The sequence below is a fragment of the Pseudorca crassidens genome, chromosome 7 (assembly GCF_039906515.1).
Source record: "Pseudorca crassidens isolate mPseCra1 chromosome 7, mPseCra1.hap1, whole genome shotgun sequence".
Classification (NCBI taxonomy): Eukaryota; Metazoa; Chordata; class Mammalia; order Artiodactyla; family Delphinidae; genus Pseudorca; species Pseudorca crassidens.
Genome location: NC_090302.1, coordinates 677678 through 700409, shown reverse-complemented (window position 1 = coordinate 700409; position 22732 = coordinate 677678). Strand labels below are relative to the sequence as shown.

The 22732-nt window shown below is 54.3% G+C and overlaps 3 protein-coding genes across 6 annotated transcripts in view; 1 reads left to right on the top strand and 2 right to left on the bottom strand.

Annotated features, from left to right (window-relative positions):
- PNPLA7 (patatin like phospholipase domain containing 7) overlaps window positions 1-1135 on the bottom strand; it is a 29161-nt gene extending 28026 nt beyond the window's left edge. Inside the window, exons 1-2 of one of the 2 annotated variants that reach the window (XM_067742502.1) lie at window positions 860-1135; window positions 396-593 (exon numbers count right to left, since the gene is read on the bottom strand). In XM_067742502.1, the coding sequence (XP_067598603.1) occupies window positions 396-593; window positions 860-1126 (465 nt within the window). In that variant the 5' untranslated portion in view covers window positions 1127-1135. The remainder of the gene's footprint in view (window positions 1-395; window positions 594-859) is intronic. The other variant, XM_067742501.1, reaches the window with a different exon arrangement.
- Window positions 1136-1296: 161 nt separating this feature from the next.
- On the bottom strand, window positions 1297-21844 carry DPH7 (diphthamide biosynthesis 7). Of its 3 annotated transcripts, XM_067742539.1 has the most exons (10): window positions 21221-21844; window positions 20338-20471; window positions 19706-19793; window positions 18143-18237; window positions 17590-17789; window positions 13675-13744; window positions 13505-13570; window positions 13100-13272; window positions 1770-1840; window positions 1319-1471 (listed from the first exon to the last, which is right to left on the bottom strand). In XM_067742539.1, the coding sequence occupies exons 2-10, from the start codon at window positions 20343-20345 to the stop codon at window positions 1451-1453; spliced, it is 792 nt and encodes a 263-aa protein (XP_067598640.1). In that variant the 5' UTR covers window positions 20346-20471; window positions 21221-21844; the 3' UTR covers window positions 1319-1450. The 3 variants fall into 3 exon arrangements, with proteins under 3 accessions (XP_067598637.1, XP_067598640.1, XP_067598639.1); XM_067742536.1 differs by having other exon boundaries at window positions 1297-1840; XM_067742538.1 differs by lacking the exons at window positions 1319-1471; window positions 1770-1840 and adding an exon at window positions 6874-7861.
- MRPL41 (mitochondrial ribosomal protein L41) lies at window positions 5397-6067 on the top strand. Its single transcript, XM_067742540.1, has one exon. The coding sequence runs from the start codon at window positions 5524-5526 to the stop codon at window positions 5929-5931; it is 408 nt and encodes a 135-aa protein (XP_067598641.1). The 5' UTR covers window positions 5397-5523; the 3' UTR covers window positions 5932-6067.
- Window positions 21845-22732: the final 888 nt, after the last annotated feature.

Genomic DNA, 22732 nt, shown 5'->3' with positions numbered 1-22732 from the left:
ACCCCTCCTTCCCTCCCAGGCGTCCTGGCCTCATTGGACCACGTTCCTGTCCTTAGCCCAGGTCCAGCTTGCCGCTGCCCAGTCCTCGGCAGGGTCACCAGGGGACAGCCCCCCACCCAACCACACACGCCTGAGTGCCTTTGAGACCTGCAGGGAGTCACTCCATGTGGCCCTGCACGAGCCTGCGGGGGGCCCGCCCACTGTCCCTGCGCGCCCGCCCCGCCAGACAGAGCAGCCCCAACCGACCGGCCTCCCACAGCGCCTGACACTGAGGAGGAAGAGCCACGTGAGGACACCCACGTGACTCCCCATCGACAGCTCAAGCTTACCCACGAAGAACACGAATCGATTGTGTAACTCGAGGAAAGTAACAAAGAGAAGATATTTTTAAATACCAGCAAATGCTTCAAGCGTGCATTTGAAGCACAGGCAGCCTCAGGCAGTCTGCTGAGACCTCCTGCCCTCAGGCGGAGAAGGGCGCAGGGGGCCCAGCTGCTGGACGGGCTGGACGCGGCTGCTCCTCCCAAGGTGGGTCTTGACACTGGCAAGCGAGGCCTTGCAGTTTCCTCCTCTGCGGAGCCTGGCCCCAAATCCTGGTTGGACCAGCAATCTCAGCACCAGAGCCAGGACCCTCCACCCGCCACACGTCAGGGATGCTCCGGGCGGGGGGCTTCTGTCCTCCCTTCCAGTTCACGTCCACCTCACGGGGTGACAAGGCCTCCTCCCCAAATGCTTCCGCCCAGCCATGCCCTCCCCAGACCCTCCCCGAGCCCCAGAGCCGCTGCACAGCCCCCAGGCATAGGCGTGCGGTGCCGACACCTCTGAGGGGGAGGAGGCCTGGGCCTGCAGCGCGAGCTACCTTCCTCATGATATTCCTGCCGTATAGCATCGCTTTGTCTCTCTTCCGGAACCTGTACTGAGGAGTGGGCTGCCCTTGTCCTGCAAGGGGAGCCAAGGGGCTGCCTGAGCACGGCTGGGACCCACGAGGCGGCCACGTGTACACACTAAGCTGTCCTGCCCCTGCCTGGCCCCGCCCCCCGCCCCGCCCCCAGTCACACAGCACCTTGTCCCAGGGCTGCGACAGACCCTTGCAGAGGAAGCGGGACTTCACTCTTCTTGGAAACATGAGCCAAGGAAGTTCAGAACAGACTCGAATTGCATGGATCCGACGAGCTCAGCCTCGTGGACAGGCCAGCAGTTTCCAACAAAAGCCACCACCCGGGCCTCCCCCACCCTTTCAAGCCCTCCTCCCGGTCCCCCTAGGGCTAAAGTCTGAAGCAAGATACTCACGGAATCAGTTAACACTTCTATACACAAAAAATGGTCATCGGGCTTCCCTGGTGGCACAGTGGTTGAGAGTCCGCCTGCCGATGCAGGGGACACGGGTTCGTGCCCTGGTCCGGGAAGATCCCACATGCCGCGGAGCAGCTAGGCCTGTGAGCCATGGCCGCTAAGCCTGCGCGTCGGGAGCCTGTGCTCCGCAACGGGAGAGGCCACAACAGTGAGAGGCCCGCGTACGGCAAAAAAAAAAAAAAAAAAAAAAAAAAGATTGTCATGCCGATAAGGTCCAGGGCCAGGGCCAGGAGGATTTCAGTTGCAACAACCACCAGCTGGGTGAGGTCACAGATAGAGCACCCGTCAGCAAGGTGCCATGAGGCCCCTCCCAAGCCCAGACACAGGCTGGACACAAAGGACCCAGGGCAGCCAAGGGTGCAATAGGCCACTGATTCTGGGGCCCGCCCATTAGCCGGGGGCAGTGAGGTGGTCACCTGGTGGACTGGGAACGCTGCTCCGTCAGCTGCAGACCCCAGGACCGAAGGGTGGCCAGGCAGAAGCACGCCTAGGGGGGAGTCTGCAGTCGGGAAGGGCCAGGATGGGCACGGCCCTGACTCCCCAGGGAGTAACAACAGAGCTGTGGGTCAGGGACAAGTCAGCAGCCCTGGAGACCTCCAGAAAGAAGCGAGCTTCCAGGGCGCTGAGGTCCCCTGAGCCCACTCGCCCTGGTACAGCGCCACCCACAGCATGGCTGGGCGGGGCCAGCAGCTGTGCTGTGCTGACAACAAACGCTCCAGGCATCATTAGCGCATCTGAATCCTAAGTCCTCAGCTTTCCTGCCCCTCAGGATGCAAATCCAGAGGAGCAGGCCCGGCTGGCCGCAGCGGGCACAAAGGCCACCTCTCAGTGCCCTCTCGCCGCCAACAGGACCACGCGCTGCTGGCCTCGGGGCAGACAGCAGCCCACACAGCAGCAGTGCTGGGAAACCCTAAGGAGTCAACTGGATTTTGAGAGCATTAAATACCAGCTCACAGCAGAGAAGGGCTCCCAGGGAGGGAGTTAACAAGGGGCTTCAGAAGCCCAGACCCCAGGGAGAGAGAAAGGAAGGTAAGAGAGAACAGTGAGGGGCTTCCCTGGTGGTGCAGTGGTTAAGAACCTGCCTGCCAGTGCAGGGGACACGGGTTTGAGCCCTGGTCCGGCAAGATCCCACATGCTGCAGGGTGACTAAGCCCGTGCGCCACGGCTACTGAGCCTGCGCTCTAGAGCCCGTGAGCCACAGCTACTAAGCCCGTGTGCCACAACTACTGAAGCCTGCGAGTCACAACTACTTAGCCCACGTGCCACAACTACTGAAGCCCGCACGCCTAGAGCCTGTGCTCCGCGACAAGAGAAGCCACCACACGATGAGAATCCCGTGCACCGCAACGAAGAGTAGCCCCTGCTCGCCGCAACTAGAGAAAGCCCGGGCACAGCAATGAAGACCCAACGCAGCCAAAAATAAATTAATTAATTTTAAAAAAGAGAGAACAGTGAGTGTGGAATGGTGAGTGGGCAGACGGCTGGGGCCGCCCATACACAGGATGCTGGCAGATTCCCCCCAAAGCTGAAGAAACCAGCCAAACAAGTAGCTACGCTCCATTCCTCCCGGTACCCACATACCTCCTTCCAAGCAGCCAGGAACAGGATGGCTTTGGGGGAGTGGTGGGGGGACTTGTTAATCCTTTCAAGTTTCTACACAAGTGCCAAGGACTAAAGCAGCTTGCCTGATCCTTCAGAGCCAGGATCACACACAGCATCGATGCCAGAAAACCCAAGGAAATCAATGCGCTCAGAAAAGCATTTCAAAAGCAGAATGTCACATCGAGACAGAATAAGGAAGTGATTCAGAAAGCTCAACCCTTTGAACTCAGCTCAGGAGGCAGATGGAAGCAGTGGGAGCTTCTGCTTCACAGTGAGGCGTCCAGGCCCCCCGGCCCAGACTGCGTGCTTGGCTAAAGACGACATCCACCAGGCAGCAGATGAGCACCTTCCTCCTAAGTGTGTCTCTCCGAGCTCAGCCACCCCCTGGGGGGCAGCCAGGGCTGTCCACAGGAAGGGTCACGGGGACGCCCCAGGCCTATTTATACAGTCTCTTGTGGTTAGGCATCTCAGACTTTCCAGCTTTTCACGGTTGTTTTAATGCATCTACATTTCTGGTTTAGAGATAAAGGCCCTTGTAATGTGGCTATATATGTTCCACGGGTAAAAGGCCCTAAGACAAAGCAAGCAGACTTCCTAAGGGGAAGCAGGAACTCACAAGAGTGACCTTGGGGAAGAGGAGGGAGGGCCTCAGCCCTGACAAGGGGAAAACAGGCCCCACACACCACCCCCACATGCAGCAGGCTTCAAGGAGTTGCTGCGGGGCAGATGTTAAAAGGACCCTTTCTCCTTGTCCTGAAGTGGCCATAACTGGGAATTTTAAGCCTGATTCCTCACTGGAATCCTCAGGTTCTGCACCTCTGGGCCGGCGTCCCCCTCTTGCTCCATGGCTAAAAGTGAAACAAAAGAAGAGAGACTGGTTCCAAGGAGGGCACACGTTCCACCACCTCACGCTCACGTGCAAAGCAGTGTCTCCCAGCCCTTCCCCAGGTTCCTGTCCACGTTAAATTATGTTTCTATTGACAGGAAAACCCTGATGAAAAACTGTGTTCTCCATGGAGAGAAGCTCTTTTCACAAGCAATCGGAGCCCCTTCCCTCTCTGTAAATAGCCCTCGCGTGGCTGCCCAGGAACCTAGAACTGCAGCCAAGTCCCGGGCTCCTCTCCCAGCCAGTCAAGGGCCAATGTGGGCAGCCGGGCAAAGGCCTAGCGCAGCAGGGATTTCCAGCACCTGGGGAGGGGTGCGTGGCCACTACAGGCTGTGAGCCAGACCCTCCCTAGTGGCCTGTGCACAGGATTTCCCCCGCAGTGCGGCTGAGCCCTGGAGGTGGGTGTGTTGGTCTGGGGTGTGGTGAACTTGAGGACCAGCTCTGCTCACATGGCCTCTGTGCCGCAGGGAGGAGCCCCGTCTAGGGCCTTCACCCTGTGGCTCCCAGGTCCCTTGGAAGGGCAACAGTAAGAGAGGGTTGTCTCTTCCGAAATCCCACCGGGAGAAGTCAGGGAGCAGAAGGTAGGTGCAGGGTCATCTGCATCTGCTCACTGGTCAAAGGTCGCTGCTGGCCCCGTGGGAAACCCTTTCTTCTCAGATGTCTCCTCAAGGACCAGCAACGCCTTGACCCCAGCTCTGCCGCCCAGCCCTGACCAGGGCGGTCTCCCCACGCCTCCCAGGCTTACAGGCGACAGAGCTCAAGGCCCCAGCACCTGCCACACAACCAAACCGCCTTCAGCTGCTGCACGTGCTCCACAGCGCAGGGGACGGGAGGGAAGGAGACAGAGCGCAGGAGAACTGGGGGGCCGGGGGCGGCGCGGTTGGGGTCATCGAGGTTAGGAAGATGGTGGTTAGGGGGGCGTGGAAGTTAGGGCGCAGGGCTGGAGAGCAGTGATTATGGGGCCGTCGGGTTGAGGGCAGTCAGGTTGGGGGGCGTTCAGCTGCAGGGGCATCGGGGTTGGGGGCAGTCGGGGTTGAGGGCAGTCGGGTTGGGGGGCGTCGAGCTGAGGGGCGTTGGGTTGAGGTCAGTCGGGGCTGGAGGCAGTAAGGTTGGGAGGCGTCCGGTTGGGGGCAGTTGGGTTGAGGTGCGTCACCGGCGACAGCCCTGTGGGGCAGTGTACGTCCCGACGATGCATGGGGGAGGGGATGGCTACCTCTTCTCACAGAACCGGACCCCCAGGTCTGCCACTTCGGGGCGCTCGGCGGCGACTCACCAGGATCGCGCGCTCCCGACGCCCGCGCTCCCGTCACTCCATCCTGACGCCCCGCCCCCGACACCCGGCACTCCCGTCGCTGCTCCCGAAGCCCCGCCCCTAACGTCCGCACTCACGGCGTCCGGCCCTGCGCCTCGAAGCTCCGCCCCCCACGGCCGCGCTCCTGACGGCCCGCCCGGACGCGGGATCTCCCCGAGCATTGGCCATGCCCCCACAGGTCCCGCCCCCCCGCAGGGCCAAGGCTGCACATTGGACGCGTCGCAGCCAATCGGAGCTGCTCTTGCTCTGGCGCGGGGGGCCAGGAGGTGTCGGAAGCTGCAGTGGTCGCCGGAAGCAGAGCGCTGGGTTGCCGGGGTTCGCGTGGCTGTGCGCGGGAGTCGGAGGGCGTTCGCGTCGTTCGGGCCCCAGCATGGGCCTCCTGAGCGGGGCGGCTCGCGCCCTGGTGCGGGGCGCCGACCGAATGAGCAAGTGGACCAGCAAGCGGGGCCCGCGCACCTTCTACAAGAGCCGCGGCGCCAAGGGCATCGGCTTCCGGGGCCGCGACGGCAAGTTCGTGCAGGTCAAGGAAATGGTCCCGGAGCTGGTGGTCCCCGATCTGGCCGGCTTCAAGCTCAAGCCGTACGTGAACTACCGCGCCCCGGAGGGCACAGACGTTCCCCTGACGGCCAAGCAGCTCTTTCTGGAGACAGCGGCACCTGCTATCGAGAAGGACTTCAAGGCCGGGACTTTCGACCCTGAGCGCCTGGACAAGTACGGCTTTGAGCCCACGCAGGAAGGCAAGCTCTTCCAGCTGTACCCCAAGAACTTCCCGCGCTAGGAGCAGTCGGCGGCGGTCGGGTGTGCCTGCGACTGAGGACTTCGACCTATCCTCCTCGCTGAGCCTAGCTCCCGGGTGGCGGGTGGGGAGGCGTTGCCCTCGTTTAGCTTCTATTAAAGACCTTGCCTACCCTACAGTGTTGTTCGGGGCAGCTGGTCATTTTGAAAAGGAAAGTGTGACACGTAACAGGCTAGGGCGTAGTGACCGAGGCGACGTTCTGAGGTTCCAGCCAAACCAGAACCCCAACCAACAGGTTCTGCGAAGTAGGCAAGAACACGTGGCTTAGCTTGCAGGAGAAAGAGAATTCACAAGGCAGATCCAGCCACATGACAGCACTGGTTAATTCATCCCCCAAAATTCACCCCAAGGAACCACTAATGAGAATACTTATGGGTTCCAAAGCAGCTTATTTTGGGGAGTCAGGTGAGACAGCCCCCCTTGGGGTAAACCTAAAGATAAGGCCACACAGGAAGTTGATGCCAAACTCGTATTTCCCTAGTAATCTATAGTCTCCTTCCTCCTTGTGTTTTCCTGTTTCAGTGCATAATCCTCAGATTCTAATTCTGTTTCATATTTAACTGACCCTTAAGTGAAATATCCTAAAATAAACTCTGGAGGAGGGTTCAACATTAACACATTCTGACCTGTACTGGCACACAGTGTTGTACCGTCAGAAAATAAGAAAGCAAAGGATAGAGGCTTGTGTTTTCTAACTCGGAACACGTATCTGTTGTATTTATTAGTGGATGCTGAGGAGCTGACAAATTCCACAGTGGCCTATACTTCAACATCTGTTCCTTCCAGAGAGACAAGGAGGAACTGATCTATGGGAGTCAGATCAGTCACAAACCCAGTTATGTTTCTGGAGTTAAACCGTGTCCAGGTTTGGAAGCTACTCGGTTTACTGAAGCCGCAGTGAGGAGGTATGACTAATTCAGCATATGACAACGTATTTCAAGTTTATGACATGCTAAAGCAACCCAGAACGTGTATACACTTCCTTTTGCTTCTCTGCACAGGAGGCTATACAAGCACTTCTGGGGCCATGACATGAGCTTTTTTAATGTTCATACAAAACTACTTCTGGTGTTTCAAAGTAGCTTAAGAAAACAAAGCCACTCCTTTGAGTTAATACAAACAGTTGCTTAAGTAAGTATGAAAAACTGAAAGTCAGAAACAGGAAACTGACAAGACAGAGCTGGGAACCACGCCCCACCCACACCCTGCCCCCTGCTGCCACAGAATCACCATTTTGAAGGGCCCCAGCAGATAAGGCTTATTTAGGAGGCCAACAGCTTTTCTGACTGCCTACCTGGAGATTCCATGAGATGCACTGAGCCCTATACAGAAAACCTGCATGCAGCCAGAATGTCAGTGAGATGGTCTGAGGATACTTCATTCTCAGAAAAGGTAGACATACTCTTGGTTTTATTGGTGGAAATGGTCTTTACGAGGTCAAACCAAGTAACTTCCCTAGCTCAGCTGTTCTCCCACTTCCAGAGGTGAAGAACATGATCATAAAAGGAGCAAGTGGCTAGAAGGCTGGCGTCAGAGGTGGCTGCCTCCAGGTACTGGTCACAGTCACAGATCTCGACCCCCGAGGCATGCAGCCGGCCGCCGCTCTTCTCCTCTGCAAAGGGCTGGAGAGGACTCTTCAGCTTGCCTCCACTCTGGTGTTTGGTACCACCCTCTCCATCAGCATCAGCTAGACGCTCAAAACAGGGTGCTGGCGACTGGGCCGCAACTTTGAGGGTATAGACTGGGTCTGCTGTTTTGGCTCCTGGGTCGCTGCCAGGAGAGGACCCCAAGCAGAATGACGGATGGGTCTGCGGCAAGCGGCGGAAGTAGAGCCAGGACCAGTCGACTCCATACACCAGCGAGTTGGGCAAGGTGTGGGACAGAGTGACTGGGAGCACTTCCTGATGCTCCTCTGGAGGGAGACAGGAGGACATGGGGAACTTACCCAGGGTTGATCTCATCATCCCCACCCGATGGCCCTACCCACCCTCGAAGCGAGACGCTGTGCCAAGAGCAACCACCGTGTGTCACGCAGAGGACTATCAAGACGCGGACAGACAAGCGGAGAAGCACAGACCATCATCCTGCAGGGAATGCACTCTGTGTTCCTGAGAGAGGAGTCAGCCTGCACTACAGAGCTAACCCTAACGTGTACCCTAACCCTAACCCATACCCTAACCCTAACTCATGCCCTAACCCTAACCCATAACCTAACCTGTACCCTAACCCTAACCCTAACCCTACAGAGCTAACCCTAACGTGTACCCTAACCCTAACCCATACCCTAACCCTAACCCTAACCCTACAGAGCTAACCCGAACCCGAACCTGAACCCTTAGGACTCGGCAGAAGCTTCTCGTTAAGACTTAAAAGCAAAGGACAAGCGAGTGAGCCAAACGGAGGGAAAGGGGTGTATGAGAAGAAATAAAGGGAACAGTAAGTGTAAAGCACAGAGGTGGAAAGACCCTGGCGTGTGTGAGGAACCACACATGAGTGGACGTGGCTGAGGTGTCATCAGGAACTGGCGACACGTCAGAAGGGTCCCGTGATGCAGAGCTCAGCGTGCTGCATTAGAGAGTTTGGACTTGAGCTTGGAAAGGGAGTAACTCACTGAAGAGCTGAAGCGTGAGCAGCTTTCCTTATGGTGAGTTGCTATGGCAACTCTGAAGACAGAGGGCAGGACGGGCAAAGGCCCGGCCTTATTCTGGACAGAACATGGCTGAGAAAGTGTGAAAGTAATATGCGACCAGAAAAAGAAATGATGAGGTGTCACCAAACCTGAGATGGTCAAGGGTCCAGGGCAAGGCCGAGGCTGGCAAGAGCAGCCTCAGAAAACTAGTGGCCAGTGAGCTGGGGATGCGGGCTTAGAAAACTGTCACCAGCCGGAAGGCCCAGTGGCCGGCCATTCAGTCTTCACTTAGCCTGGATGCCACTGCCACCTCCCAAGTGCAGGGATCAGTGCCACTGCACTCTGAATTGTGATCGGAATCTGAATCACGACTAGAATAAGCAGTGATGCGGAAAGCCTGCAGCTGGCATCAAGAAACACACCAATGATACAACCAGGGCCCTGGAGATCCTCCTCCGTAACCCAGGGCTTTGCCTGAGCAGAGGCGGCTCCAGAGAGGAGCTGGACACCAAGCTTACCCTAGAGCAGAGGAGCTGGACACCAAGCTTACCCTGAGAGCAGAGAGGCGCCCTGGCACCACCACCGAAGGAAGCTCCCAGGAGACCTCCCGCTCCATGGTGTGCACGCTGGGGTACCGGGAGGCGAGGGTCACTAGGACAATAAAGGCGCACTGTAGCCGTACATCCAACCAGTGGCAGCACCCGCTTGTGGCCCAGGTGGACACAGCAGCCTTCCTACCACACAGTAATACCACACAGCAACAGCACATCCACTACTCAGGTGCATGTGTAGCATGAACTGAACAACCATGCTGGGCAACAAGAAGTCGAAAAGTACTATAAAGTAGAAACAGTACAAGCAACACTCTGATCACAGCGCAATGAAACAAACTTAATAATGTGGTCAAGATACGAAAAATTGCTCCACCTACAAATTTAGAAACTTCTACTAAACCACACTTGGGTAAAAGGGGAAATACAAACTCAAGTCATAGAATTTCTTCATAAAAATGAAAGTGAAGTTACTACATATCAGAACCTAACAACGTGCTTAAATCAGAAAAGTTCAGACATAAAAACACTCAATACAAAGTAATAAAGATAAGTGAATTGTATTCCCAACTCAAAATGCTAGAAAAAGAATACAGGAGGCACAAGGAGAGAAACAACAAAGATAAAAGGAGAGGTTGATGAGGTGGAGAACAGAAACCACCGGACTATAATAAAAAAGTAAAACCCTGCTTCTTTAAAAGAAGTAAAATATACATGCTAGTAACTAACCTAATTAAGGAAAAAGACATAAAAAATACTGTATACTTGCATAAGTATACAAAGTAAAACATGGTAAAGGGGAAATAACTATTAGAGAAGAAATTTTTTTTTTTTAAATCCAAGTAACTTTACACATCTTTGGGCAAATAAATTTCAAAACGTAGATGAAATGAATAGCTGCCTGGGAAAATACAGTTCAAAACTGACCCCAGGCCTTCCCTGGTGGGCCAGTGCTTAAGACTTCACACTTCCACTGCAGGAGGCGGGGAAGATCCCGCATGCCGCCTGGCATGGCCAAAAAAAAAAGAAGAAAGAAAAAAGAAAACAAAATTGACCCCAGTAGAGACATATAGCATAAACAACCAACTTCCATAGAAAAATATTGAGAAAGTTAACACAGAGCCATCATTCAAAAATATATCAGGCCCAGACAGTCTCACAGGAGATTTTTTTTTTACCAAATCTTGAATGAAAAGATAATCCAAATGGCATATAAATTGTTCAAGAGAAAATGAAGAAAAATTTTCACACTTTTGGTTTTGATTCTCACATGAACCAAACAATGCTGCTAAATAGCACAGAAGAAAGTCTGTGTCTCCTTTGAACGTTAATGCAAGTCCCCAGTAAGGTGCCGCCAGAGCCCAGTACCGCGCTGGAAAAACACCACACCTTCCAAAGACACACAGATGGCCGAAAGGCACGTGGAAGGACGCTCAACATAACCAATCATCAGAGAAACGCCAATAAAAACCCCAATGAGATATAACCTCACACCTGTCGGAATGGCCATCATCAAAAGACCACAAATAACAAATGTCAGTGAGGATGTGGAGAAAAGGGAACCCTCCTACACTGTTGGTGGGAGTGTAAACTGGTGCAGCCACTGTGGAAAACAGTATGGAGGTTTCTCAAGAAATAAAATAAAACTACTGTATGATCTGGCAATGCCACTGCTGGGTACCTATCTGAAGAAAATGAAAAAATTCAAAAAGATATATGCACCCCAATGCTCACAGCAGCATTATTTACAACTGCCAAGATATGGAAGCAACCTAAGAGTCCATCAACAAATGAATGGATAAATAAGATGTGATGTATATATACAGCGGAATATTACTCAGCCATAAAAAAGAATGAAATTTTGCCATCTGCAACATGGATGGACCTGAAGGGTATTATGCTTAGTGAAATAGGTCAAAGAAAGACAAATACTATATGATATCACTTATATGTAGAATCTAAACTATAAAACAACTAGTGAATATAACAAAAAAGAAACAGATGTAGAGAACAAACTAGTGGTTACCAGTAAGGGGAGGGAGGGGGGAGGGGCAAGATAGAGGCAGGGGATTTAAAGGTACAAACTATTATGTATAAAATAAATACACTACAAGGATATATTGTACAGGGACTTCCCTGGCAGTCCAGTGGGTAAGGACTCTGTGCTTCCACTGCAGGGGGCATGGGTTCGATCCCTGGTTGAGGAACTAAGATCCCACATGCTGTGGCCAAAAAAGCAAAACAAAAACAAGAAAAGGATATATTGTACAGCACAGGGAATATAATCAATATTTTATAATAACTATAAACAGAATATAACCTTTAAAAACTGTTAACCAGTATATTGTATACATAAAACAAAATACTGTAAATCAACTATACCTCAAAAAAAGTTTTTGACAACTAAAATAAAACAAAACCATAAGCAAGTGGGATTTACTCCAGGAATATATTCCATATTAGGAAATCCATAAACAAAATTCACCATATTAATATATCTAAGGAGAAAAATAATACAGTTCAACAGATATTATAAAAGCATTTAACAAAAAAATCAACAATTCCTGATTTAAAAAAATACTCATGAAAACATGATTGATGAATACTAAGCACACACATTAGTCCTTATATATCATCAAACCAAATGGGAACCAGCAGGGACCCTATCAAGGTCAGGAATAGGGCTTCCCTGGTGGTGCAGTGGTTGGGAATCCGTCTGCCAGTGCAGGGGACCCGGGTTCGAGCCCTGGTCCGGGAAGATCCCACATGCCGTGGAGCAGCTAAGCCCATGTGCCACAACTACTGAGCCTGCGCTCTTGAGCCCATGCACCACAACTACTGAGCCCATGCACCCTAGGGCCCATGTGCCACAAATACTGAGCCCGCGTGCTGCAACTACTGAAGCCTGCATGCCTAGATCCTGTGCTCCGCAACAAGAGAAGCCACTGCAATGAGAAGCCCGCGCACTGCAACGAAGGGTAGCCCCCGCTCGCCGCAACTAGAGAAAGGCCGCACGCAGCAACAAATGCAGCCAAAAAAAAAAAATTGAAAAAAAACAAAAACAAGCAAGCAAAAAAAGCAACTGATGGGATGCAGTGAAAGCAGAGCCTAGAGGGCAACTGATCACTGTAAATCCTATGCTTAGAAAGAAGCAAGTTTGCAACTTGTTTTACAGCGAGAACTGTCAGAGCACATTCATGTGATAAACAGAAATGACGCAGTAGACAGAGGACTGAAGATTCAGAAGACGAAGCCCTTGAGAACAGCCAGTACAGGGGACACTGACCTTGGAACCATGATGGGAGGCGCCTATAATCCCTTGTTTGTACAGAGGAGGGGGACGGGAGATCACGAGGGATGCGTGAGGCGGGGAGCGCAGGGGGTGGGGGTTTAAGAAAAGAAAACGTGGAACAGCCCTGACAGTGAAGAATCACTGGCTACAGAAAGGTCAAGGTTTGCCTGACAAGGGACCCACAGTAGCATAAACTTGCGGTGAGATCACGCTGCATGGCTGTTTCCCTCAGCCACATTCTGTGGCTCAGGCATAAGCAGACTGGGGTTACCAGTGCTAGATGCTGCCCAGAGGGTACGAGGAAGCAGCAAGGGGAAGAGTTTAACGATGTTTGGAACACAAGGCCGTGGAGCCTACGCTGTCCGCAAGCAGGAAGACTTGGCAGAAGGTGGGACAAGGATGGTTAGGAAAGCGACCAGTGGTTAACACCTCTGGTGGAGAGGTCCCAATAGGGCCAGCAGACTGCTGAATGCAGAAGGTACCAAAACAATTGAGATGGTCAGGGAAGAACCACGGTTAGAGAGCAGCACGCTTGAAACCGAGATTCTGAAGTCGGCAGACTTACAAATCATGGCAAGGCCTACGGGGAGACCCTGGGAACGCGTGGAGGCTGCAGAAGAGCTTGGTGCAGCAAAAGCAGGCAGGAAACTGGGAGCCCCGCCCCAGGCCCCCACTCACCTATGGCCTTTTGGCAGCTGAAGATCGTGAAGCCACCGTGCATACACGCTGCCAGGAGCAGGTGCGAGTGGAAAGGGTGCCACTTGAGCCTCCACACCCCGCCCTGCACGGGCATGTCCGCCAACGGCTCCTTCATGCTCCGAGTGTCCCAGAGAAGAACGTGCTCGTCGTAGCTGAAACCCATCGACCGCAGAGAGCGTGCAGGAGAGCAAGGCCCCGGGGCAGCAGGGGTCACCTCCCGGAAGACCCGGCCCACTTCCCCTCCAGGACTCGGTTCCCTTCCCAAACCCCGACGCCCGCGCTCTGGGTGGAGAGTTGGCCCAGTCGAGCATCACAGTGGCCAACAGCAGGGAAGGAAGCGACGGTGCAGGAGGAACCCATGCGCACGGACCCTAGGGGGCTCACCTTCCCGTGGCCAAGATGTTCTCGCGATGGGGGCTGCTCTGGATGCTGCACACGCCCGTGGAGTGTCTGAGAGAGAAGGGTGAGCCTGAGCAGAAGCCCGGCAGCACTGCTCCGCCCGCGGGCAGGGAGGGCTGCCCCCCACGCCGAGCACCGGCCCCCCGGTGACGTACCTCCTGCTTGTGAACACGGATGTGCCAGGGGTCCTGGTGTCCCAGCCTTTCAGAAGGCCATCGTCCCCACCTGCATGGAAACAGAAAGAGCCACTGATGAGGACGGGCACTGATGGCCATTTCTCAGGGACTGGGTTTATGTCTGTGAGGAAATTCCCACGGGTGGCTTTTCTCGGGTTTCAGGCTGCCACAGGCAGGGGAGCCCCAGAAACAGTCACCCCTGTGCTGTAACCGTGTCTTCAGACACCTGCAGGGAAAGACAGAGGCTACACCCGTAGGAAAAGGGCAGACCTATGGGGGCAGAATGACCAGGTCACACAAGACTCAACCCTTCGGGCTCCTGATGCCAGGAACCAGAGTGGCCCCGTCGAAGTGCTCCGAACAGACCTGCGTGCAGGAGGCATCAGACAGGGAGGCTCTGTAAGGTTCTGGAACCTTTGACACACCGCCATGTGTTTTAAAGAGAAATGCCCTTTGTAACCTTACAGTAAAAGAGCCCTGTGCTTGTTTGGGGGAAACTGAAAGGATAGAAAGAACGAGGGAGCTGGTGCCCTGACCCACAACCAGTCTTTGAAGAAAAGCAACATCAACAATAGAATGTCATGGTATCTCGAGGGAAAAGGGAAGAAACACTGAAGAGGAAGACCTACAGAGAGGACAAAAAGGAGCAAAAGAACAACCACGTCTGCCTGAAACTCCATCCGTCCATCATCTACCACCCACCCACCCACCCACCCATCCACCCATCCATCCACCATCCATCCACCACCCACCCATCCATCCACCACCCACCCACCCATCCACCACCCACCCACCACCCACCCACCCACCTATCCACCACCCACCCATCCACCATCCATCCACCACCCACCCACCCACCTATCCACCACCCACCCACCCACCTATCCACCACCCACCCACCCATCCACCACCCATCCTCCATCCACCCACCCATTCACCATCCATCCATCCACCCATCCATCTACCACACACCCACCCACCCATCCACCACCCATCCACCATCCACCCACCACCCATCCACCATCCACCACCCATCCACCATCCACCACCCATCCATCCACCCATTCATCCACCACCCATCTACCCACCCACAGGTACTTACTGAGCACACTACAAATCCCTATATCAGACAAACGGATGTGGGATGAACATGATCTATGACAAGGTGGGTCAGCAGAGTCAGTCCACCCAGGCACTGAGCCTGTGTGTGAGCCTCAGATACAAGCTACCATTGTGTGGCAAACCTGTGAGGAGAACCGGTGTGGCTTCTTTACACAGCGGCCTCTCCTCTTTCTCTCACACTCCACATTTGCTCCACCAGGAAATCCTATTGATCGACCTTCACACCAAGCTGTCTTCCCACTTCTCCTCCTCTCCACTGCTCCCACCTTAGCCTGAGTCATTCTCATACCTCACCTGCATGGCAGGTCTCCAGCCTAGAACCTCACCCCCTTGCAATCTATACTCAACATATTAGCTGAAGGGGTCCTCTTAAATTTTTTTTTAATTTATTTTTAAAATTTATTTATCATTATTATTTGTTTTTGGCTGCGTTGGGTCTTCGTTGCTGTGTGCAGGCTTTCTCTAGTTGCGGCGAGCGGGGGCTACTCTTCATTGCGGTGCGCGGGCTTCTCATTGTGGTGGGCTCTCTTGTTGCGGAGCAGGGGCTCTAGGTGCACGGGCTCAGTAGTTATGGCACACGGGCTTAGCTGTTCCGCGGCATGTGGAATCTTCCCGGACCAGGGCTCGAACCCGTGTCCCCTGCATCGGCAGGCAGATTCTTAACCAGGGAAGTCCCAGATCCTCTTAAATTTTAAAATGTAAGTCGGAAAATGTCATTCCTCTGTTCAATATCCTACAATGGCTTCATTCTACTCCGAGCAAAAGCCCAAGGCCCCCCTGCGGCCTGCAAGGCCCCATGCCCTGTCTCTGTGACTCCTGACCTTGCCTTCTCTATCCTACTGCTCACTCGTGTCATTCTGGCCATACTGGCCACTCGCTACTCTGAACACACCAGTCTCTATAATGCGACAATCTGCACCTGCTTGCAGCACCTGATGCCCTCAGCCTGTCCTAGCTTTCTTCTTCCCAAAGCCCTTGTCACCTGCAGTGCATAGTACGCCTAGCATTCACTGTCCATCTCCCCACAAGCGACGGAAGTGCGATGAAAGCAGGGACTGTTGTCTCTTGCTCACGGATGCCTCCTGAACCCCTAGGACAGTGCTTGGCACGTAGTAGGTGCTCAGTAGATGCTTGTTGGATGAATGAATTGGTGTTGAATTATTAAATCACTGTCCTACTACACCCTTGCTCTGAATTAGCTAAGCCTCAAGATAGAAGAACTAATCTACAAATGAGAGCTCAAAAAATTAAATCTTTATCGTTCTCCCTGAGTCTGTTCAAGGATGTGACAACAAAAACCCCAGAAAGGATCCTCTCTCAGGCGAAAAGAAGCATTAAACACAAATTCATAATCAGGATGAGCGGGACTTCCCTGGCAGCCCAGTGGTTAAGAATCTACGCTTCCAATGCAGCGGGCTCAGGTTCGATCCCTGGTCAGGGAATTAAGATCCCGTAGGCTGCACAGCGTGGCCTAAAAAATTAATCAATTGATTGATTAATTTTTGAAAAGAAGAAGAGAAAACCAACAAGACACAGACTCAGAGGAGCAGTGAGCGGACAGAGATGTGTGATTTGGGTGAGCAGACCTTGTCCTGGGCCGGGACATTAGGCAGGCACAGGTATGTGACAGGGCAACACAGGGAGTATGGGGCTCAGCTGGAGACCCGCGGAGTAGGCGCTGGGAGCATCCCTGCACGAGCGCTGCAGTGCTGGCAAGACAACGCAGAAAAGCTCAGGAAGCAAGGTCTGGTTAAACACAGTGTCTGTGGAAGAGACACAGTAACTGAAGTCAGGAGAGCAGCAGTGCGGAGCGAGAGGGAGACCCACACAGAGGTCAGAGGACGTGAACCCTTTGTGCGGAGGGAAAGGAGCCCACAAAGCAGAAGGAAGAGGAGCCAGAGAAAGAAGGGGAGAGTCCAGATGGCATGGCGTTGATGACCCAGGGAAGAGAATGTGCGGGGAGCGAGGGGTCGGGCGCGTGAACACCGCTGAGAGGCCAAGACGAGGCTGGCGTGCCCCCTGGACTGGGCACCACAGCTGTCCCTCAGGGCCTCAGCGGGAGCTTCTGGGGGCCCAGTGAGACTGTGCAGCATCCTGACAGGCCAGCAGGACAGCCCTGCAGCCCTGGCCTCCCCGTCTCGCCCTGGAGCTCAGAACACTACCAGCAACTGGACGCAGAAAGGGATACGGGTGCAGACGGTTTCTTGCCTCTGCAAATTCAGCAGCTCCTCTTCTGTCTTCTCTCAGAGACCCATGCCCTCCCCTGCCGTGAGCGTGAAAGGAGCTGACCTGAACGACCTCGTTCCCACGCCAGCATCCCGCTGCATACACACCACCCTCAGTACCAGGAAGTCAACCCTCTCTCTCTCACGCTTCCCTTTCCCTAGGAAGATAAACTACTCCAAAAGGGAACAGACAAGCCTGAAATGCATGACGAGTCACTACCGGACCCAAAGTACCAGGTGGAGAGCAAGGAGTTCCGACTGGATTTCCGAGTGTGAGAAGAAGCATCCAACACTCAGAGCGAGGGCGGGGGCGGCGGCTCCCAGGGGGCGGCTCCAACACGGGGGCCACCAAGACCCTGCAGTGCCTGCAGCAAACTGCACGTCACTCTCCGAGGAGCAGCTAAGTGAGCACCAACTACAGCTTTTGCCCCAGAAAACAGACTCTCCAAAAAGGTCCTTGAGATCCCAACGTGGCCAGAATCCCGCCCTTGGCCTGTGCCTCCTCAGCAAATCTCCAGAGAGGGGCGCCCAGCGGAGGAGTACCGACCTGAATACACGACTTCCGTCTGCCAGTAATCGAAAGCAGCAACCCAGGCCTCCAAGTGATGGGCCTGCCACGTGCCCACAGCCTGCATTCCTGGCCCTGCCTGGTGCGCCTGCAGGAGATGGAGCTGCCCACTGGAGTCGCTGCCAACGATCTTCAAGGGCTGGTCACTGGCCCTGGACACAGGGAAGCAGTGGGGAAATCTGGCTGAAATACATCCACTGACCCAAACTCATCGCCTCTTCTGGCTCCCAACCAGTGACGCTTTATGGCCCCAAGACCTGTCACAGAGAGGCTCTCCAGGACCTGGTACGGGGACACACTTCTTAAGAGGCTTGCCTGGGCAGAGACCGAAGCTGCCAGTAGCCTGTCAAAATAAACCAGGGTCAGCTTCCCCTGATGAAAACACTCTTTTTCGGTGAGGACTGGCAGTGATTCTCCCAGGCTTGGGGAGCCGCAGTCAAGGCTAGCACAAGGCGGCTTTCCTTCTCTCTTGCATGAAAATACGAAGGGACCCTCAGAGGAAAGACTCAGGCCCGTCACCGCTGGCCCTCACCTTCCGGCTTTCCCAGTGGACCAGTCCAAGGACAAGGCCAGACACTGCTTTTCCAGGGCAAAGTGGGAGAACGGCTGTAGTGTGTGAGAGTTCTGCTGGAGAGAAAAGAACGCCATCAGAGAGGAACAGCCCCGGAACCCTGAGGAGACTATTCTCCTGGCTTGGGTATGCCATGCTTCCCTCATCTACTCGGTGAACAAAGTGTGTCAGTCACTCACAGCAGAACCTGAGGACAGGGACTTCCCTGGTGGCACAGTGGTTAAGAATCCACCTGCCAATGCAAGGGACACAGGTTCGAGCCTGGTTCGGGAAGATCCCACATGCCGTGGAGCAACTAAGCCCGTGCGCCACAACTACTGAGCCTGCGCTCTAGAGCCCGCGAGCTACAACTACTGAGCCTGCGCACCTAAAGCCCTCGCTCTGCAATAAAGACAAGCCACCACAACGAGAAGCGTGCTCGCAGCAACGAAGACCCAACGCAGGCAAAAAATAAATCAAAAAAAAAAAAAAAGAACCTGAGGACACTGCACATGGCCCAGGCCCTCCAGAAGCGCTCACACCTGAAGGAGGACTTTCCCACACATGTGACCCCAGGGGAAGCAGGTCTCTGCTTCTCAGACCCGTCGCTGTCCAAGCCCTCCTGGAGACTACTGCAGGCTCCAGGGAGCACTGCTGGTGCGGGTTCCCCACTGCCCAGGCCTCCAGGGACAGAGCTAAGGAGAACTTTCCTCTGATTCTCTTTCAGAAGCCACAGCTTGCCATTAAAATGCTGTTTCTCTTTTCTGAGGTCTAAGTTTTACTATCTAAGCAACCTAGACAGCGCTCAACTCCATCAACAGGGTTCCAGCAGCTGTATCCTCTCTTGGGTTTACCTGTTCCTGCCTCCAGCTCTGGTTCTAGATATCCTCCTCAGATATTTCTTCCCTCTCTCCTAAGACAGGGCTGCTGCTCTCAGCTGGCCTGAAGCAAGGACCTTGCTGCACAAGCCCTCAGGTGCTGTGAATCCAAGGCCAGCTGCACCTCTGCTCCAGTCCCACTTGCAGCACCTACATTAGAGTGGGTCCCCCCACAGACAGGGCACGGTCTGTGGCTGTTCCCTTCAACCCACTATATGCCTTCCCTGCCCCCTCCCTCCCCCAACACGTGGTCATTTGACAAATGCGCGGTACAGGGTCGCTGTCAGATGCTTGGGAAAATACGTGTAGGGATCGCGCGCTCCCCTAGTCATCAACGAGAAACACCACTCTTACCCAGTGAACGCGCTGCTCTTCTTAGCCCCAGCGCCATCAACCCAGGATGCTGGCCCAGGCTTTCCTTACAGGACTTTCAGGTCCACTGACAGCCCCTCTGCTGATGACACACAAGGTGTCCTCCCCTTGGAGTTAGATACAGAACCCAGTAACTCAAAATAGACCGTGTGCTACCTTGGAATGTTTTATGGTAAAGTTCACCGTTGAACAGAAACTACCCTAGAAAAATGTTTGCATCAGCACAGCCTCCCTCCCAAACCCCCTCCATCCAGGTTCCTTCCACCCTCCACTAAGCCTGGCCCCAGTCACTGACCTCGGATCGCACCAGGCGGAGTAGCTCTATGGACCCAGAAGCATCTGCCACTCCCAAGAGCGCATGGCCGGCCACCGCGATGTGGCACCTGAGGAGATAACGCACGTGCGGGTCACAACACAGGATGTGCTGGAGTACAGGGGAACACTATGCGCCCCAGTAACTCATTGTTTACATTGCAGCTCCAGGGAATTCCCTGGCGGTCCAGTGGTTAGAACTCTGCGCTTTCACTGCCGAGGGCCCAGGTTTGATCCCTGTTCGGGGAACTAAGATCCCACAAGCCGCGCAGCACGGCCATAAATAAATAAGTGTATTTATTTCAGCTCCAAAACCAGGTTGGAGCCTACAGTTCTGTTCCAACAAGATCACTCAGCTTAGGAAGCAGAAAACTAGCCTCACTTCCCAGACTGACAGTACCTGTAGGGCTTGGAAACTGAAAAAGGAAACGAGCCCCAAGTCTACAGCATCCTCCAAGTGCCAACAGGCAGGCAGGCAGCACAGTAAAGAAATGAACCCAAACTTCAGACACTTCCTCGTCCTGTTGCATGCTGTCAGGCATCAGGCTCCTCTGACCAAACGATTAGGTACTCATGACAAATTCCAAGCAAGGGGAACAGTTATCAAAGTTGTACCATTTCATGTCCAGGATCGCCGAAGTATCTGTTCTTTGCACCTCAACCAGGGGGCAAGGAGAGCTGTCCTCATTGAAACTATACAGGTAGAGATGACCCAAACGAATTTGAGGCTCATCAACATCCAGCCCACTCTACAAAAAATGCAAATGTGTTCTCTGATTACCTTAATAAATACTGAGGAACCCAAGGGATGGGAAAAGGGACTGAGGGAAAGAAGAGGTTTGCCAAGACTCCGGACCTCTGCCTGGAAGCAGCACCGATGATTTTCTGAGCTGGAGAAACGTCTCTTCTCTTGTACATGATTAGTGAGTAGGTGGATAAACCCTGCTGGACCCAGGATGGGATGCTCCTTCTAAATGGGCCAATAGGCAGGAGCTACAGTTAGGGTCCCCACAGGACACAGTTTGCCTGGGAGAGTCCTGGCTTAGGCCTGTTGCTCCAGTGCCACTGTTCACTCTTAAAAGTATCCTGGTTTGGATCTGCATAGCTAGATGCCTTCAATAGATTACGTACAGCTCCTATGAAATCCCATTTTCTCTTTGCTCTAGACTTCATCCATAACCTTGACGACGCCTGCAGAGAGACGACATCCCGCTTTCAGGATGCCCTGTCTATAACCTACATTCTGGCCACAAGGCCAAGGTCGCATCCACACCTCCTGAACGACTCCACACAAGACTTTTCCCTTTCAGCCTCCCCTGCAGCAGATCACAGAGATCTCAAAGCCTGTGGTCGGCTCTGCCTCTCAAGACACTTTTCTCGCCCTTCTTGAGAGAGGAGTTCGAGTCTAGGGCTTTAGGTGCTCGGGAAATGCCACCTGAGATCGCAGACCTGCAAACCCACGGTGAAGACCTCCCTAGGCCACGATGGCCCCGCGCACCTTGCTCTCCGGGTCGGCGGGCTGGTCCTGCGGCTTCCGCAGCTGGTAGGTGCCGCACGCCAGCAAGTGCCTGCAGCCCTCCAGCGGGCACCACTCCACCGAGTCCACGGTGTGCTCCGTGTCCACCGCCTGCAACAGCCGGACGCGACTGCCGGCCGCCCAGCATTCGGATAAGGACGCGGCGGCGACCGGGGTGGCGGACAGCGGGCGGCGGAGAAGTGAGGAAGCCAGGCTGACAGCAGAGTCCCCTAGCCCGCGTCGCCAAGAAGGTGCACAGCCCAAGGGGCGGTACTTCTCCCACTTCCGCCGTCGTCCCCATGACTCCTTCCGGGGAGGGACTTCCGGCCCCCGTGGACGCCAGCGTGAGGCAGAGATCTCACGCCCCCTGCCGGCCGGCGGGCCTCGACTGGCCCCACGTGCCACGGCGCGTCCCCTGCCGTGGCGGCGAGACGCGGGCCTGGGAGGGGACAGCCGAGCGTCCAGCACAGAGTCACGGGCGAGCTGGGCTCTGAAGGGGGAGCAGAGGAGAGCGCGGCATGGAGGTGGGGTGTGCAAAGTGCTTGGGCGTCCAGGGAGCAGAGTCCAGGGTCTGACCCAAAAGGGCTGGGCCTGGGCTGCCCTCCCTCTCCCTGGTCATGTCCACCCCCAAGGAGCTGCCCATAGGGCAGTAAGTGCGGCGCACCGGTGGGCGCACATGTGCCTGACTGGACAGCAGAGAAAGGAGACAGGGTCGGCCACAGGGCCCCGAGCACGGGTGGTGGACAGGAAGGTGGGCAGAAGGCATGGAGAAGAGCCAGCGTCTAAGCCCCAGCGGCAGGGGTCTGTGCGCCAGTTAGATTTAGATGAAGGGGAGGACACCCAGCACAGCCACGATCTGATTTGGTAAACCAGGTATGTGCCGACAGCATTCAATAAAGTCAGTGAACTCTACAGAACACGTTTGGGGAAGGCAAGTGTCTGATATTGTTATGGATTGAATTGTGTCCGCAAAAAAGATATGTTGAAGTCTTATCTCCGGTACCACAGAATGTGACCTTTGGAAACAGGGTCTTTAGTAACAGAAGTAATCCAGTTAAAATGAGGTCATTAGGATGGCCCTAATCCACTATGACTGGCATCCTTAGGAAGGGGAGGTGTGGTCTGTTAGACACCAACGGAAGACAAGACAATGTAAAGACTGGTAGGTCTCTATGAGGCAAGGACCGCCTGAGGCTGCCGGAAGCTGGGAGAGCCTGGAACAAACCTTCCCTAGAGCCTTCAGAGGGAGCATGGCCCTGCCCACACCTTGATTTGAGAATTCTGGCTTCTAGGACCTAGACCATACATTGCTTTCAGCCACCAGCTTGAGATAATTTGTTATGGCAGCTCCAGCAAATGGGACAAGACAAATCCACATGGCTACCTGGGTAGTTAGCCTGTGGTTTTTAAAGTGGATTCTATCACTAGAAATACAGATACCAGTCAGCAGCTCAGATGGCAGCTGAAGCAGAGAAGCAGAAAAGTTGGTCAGGA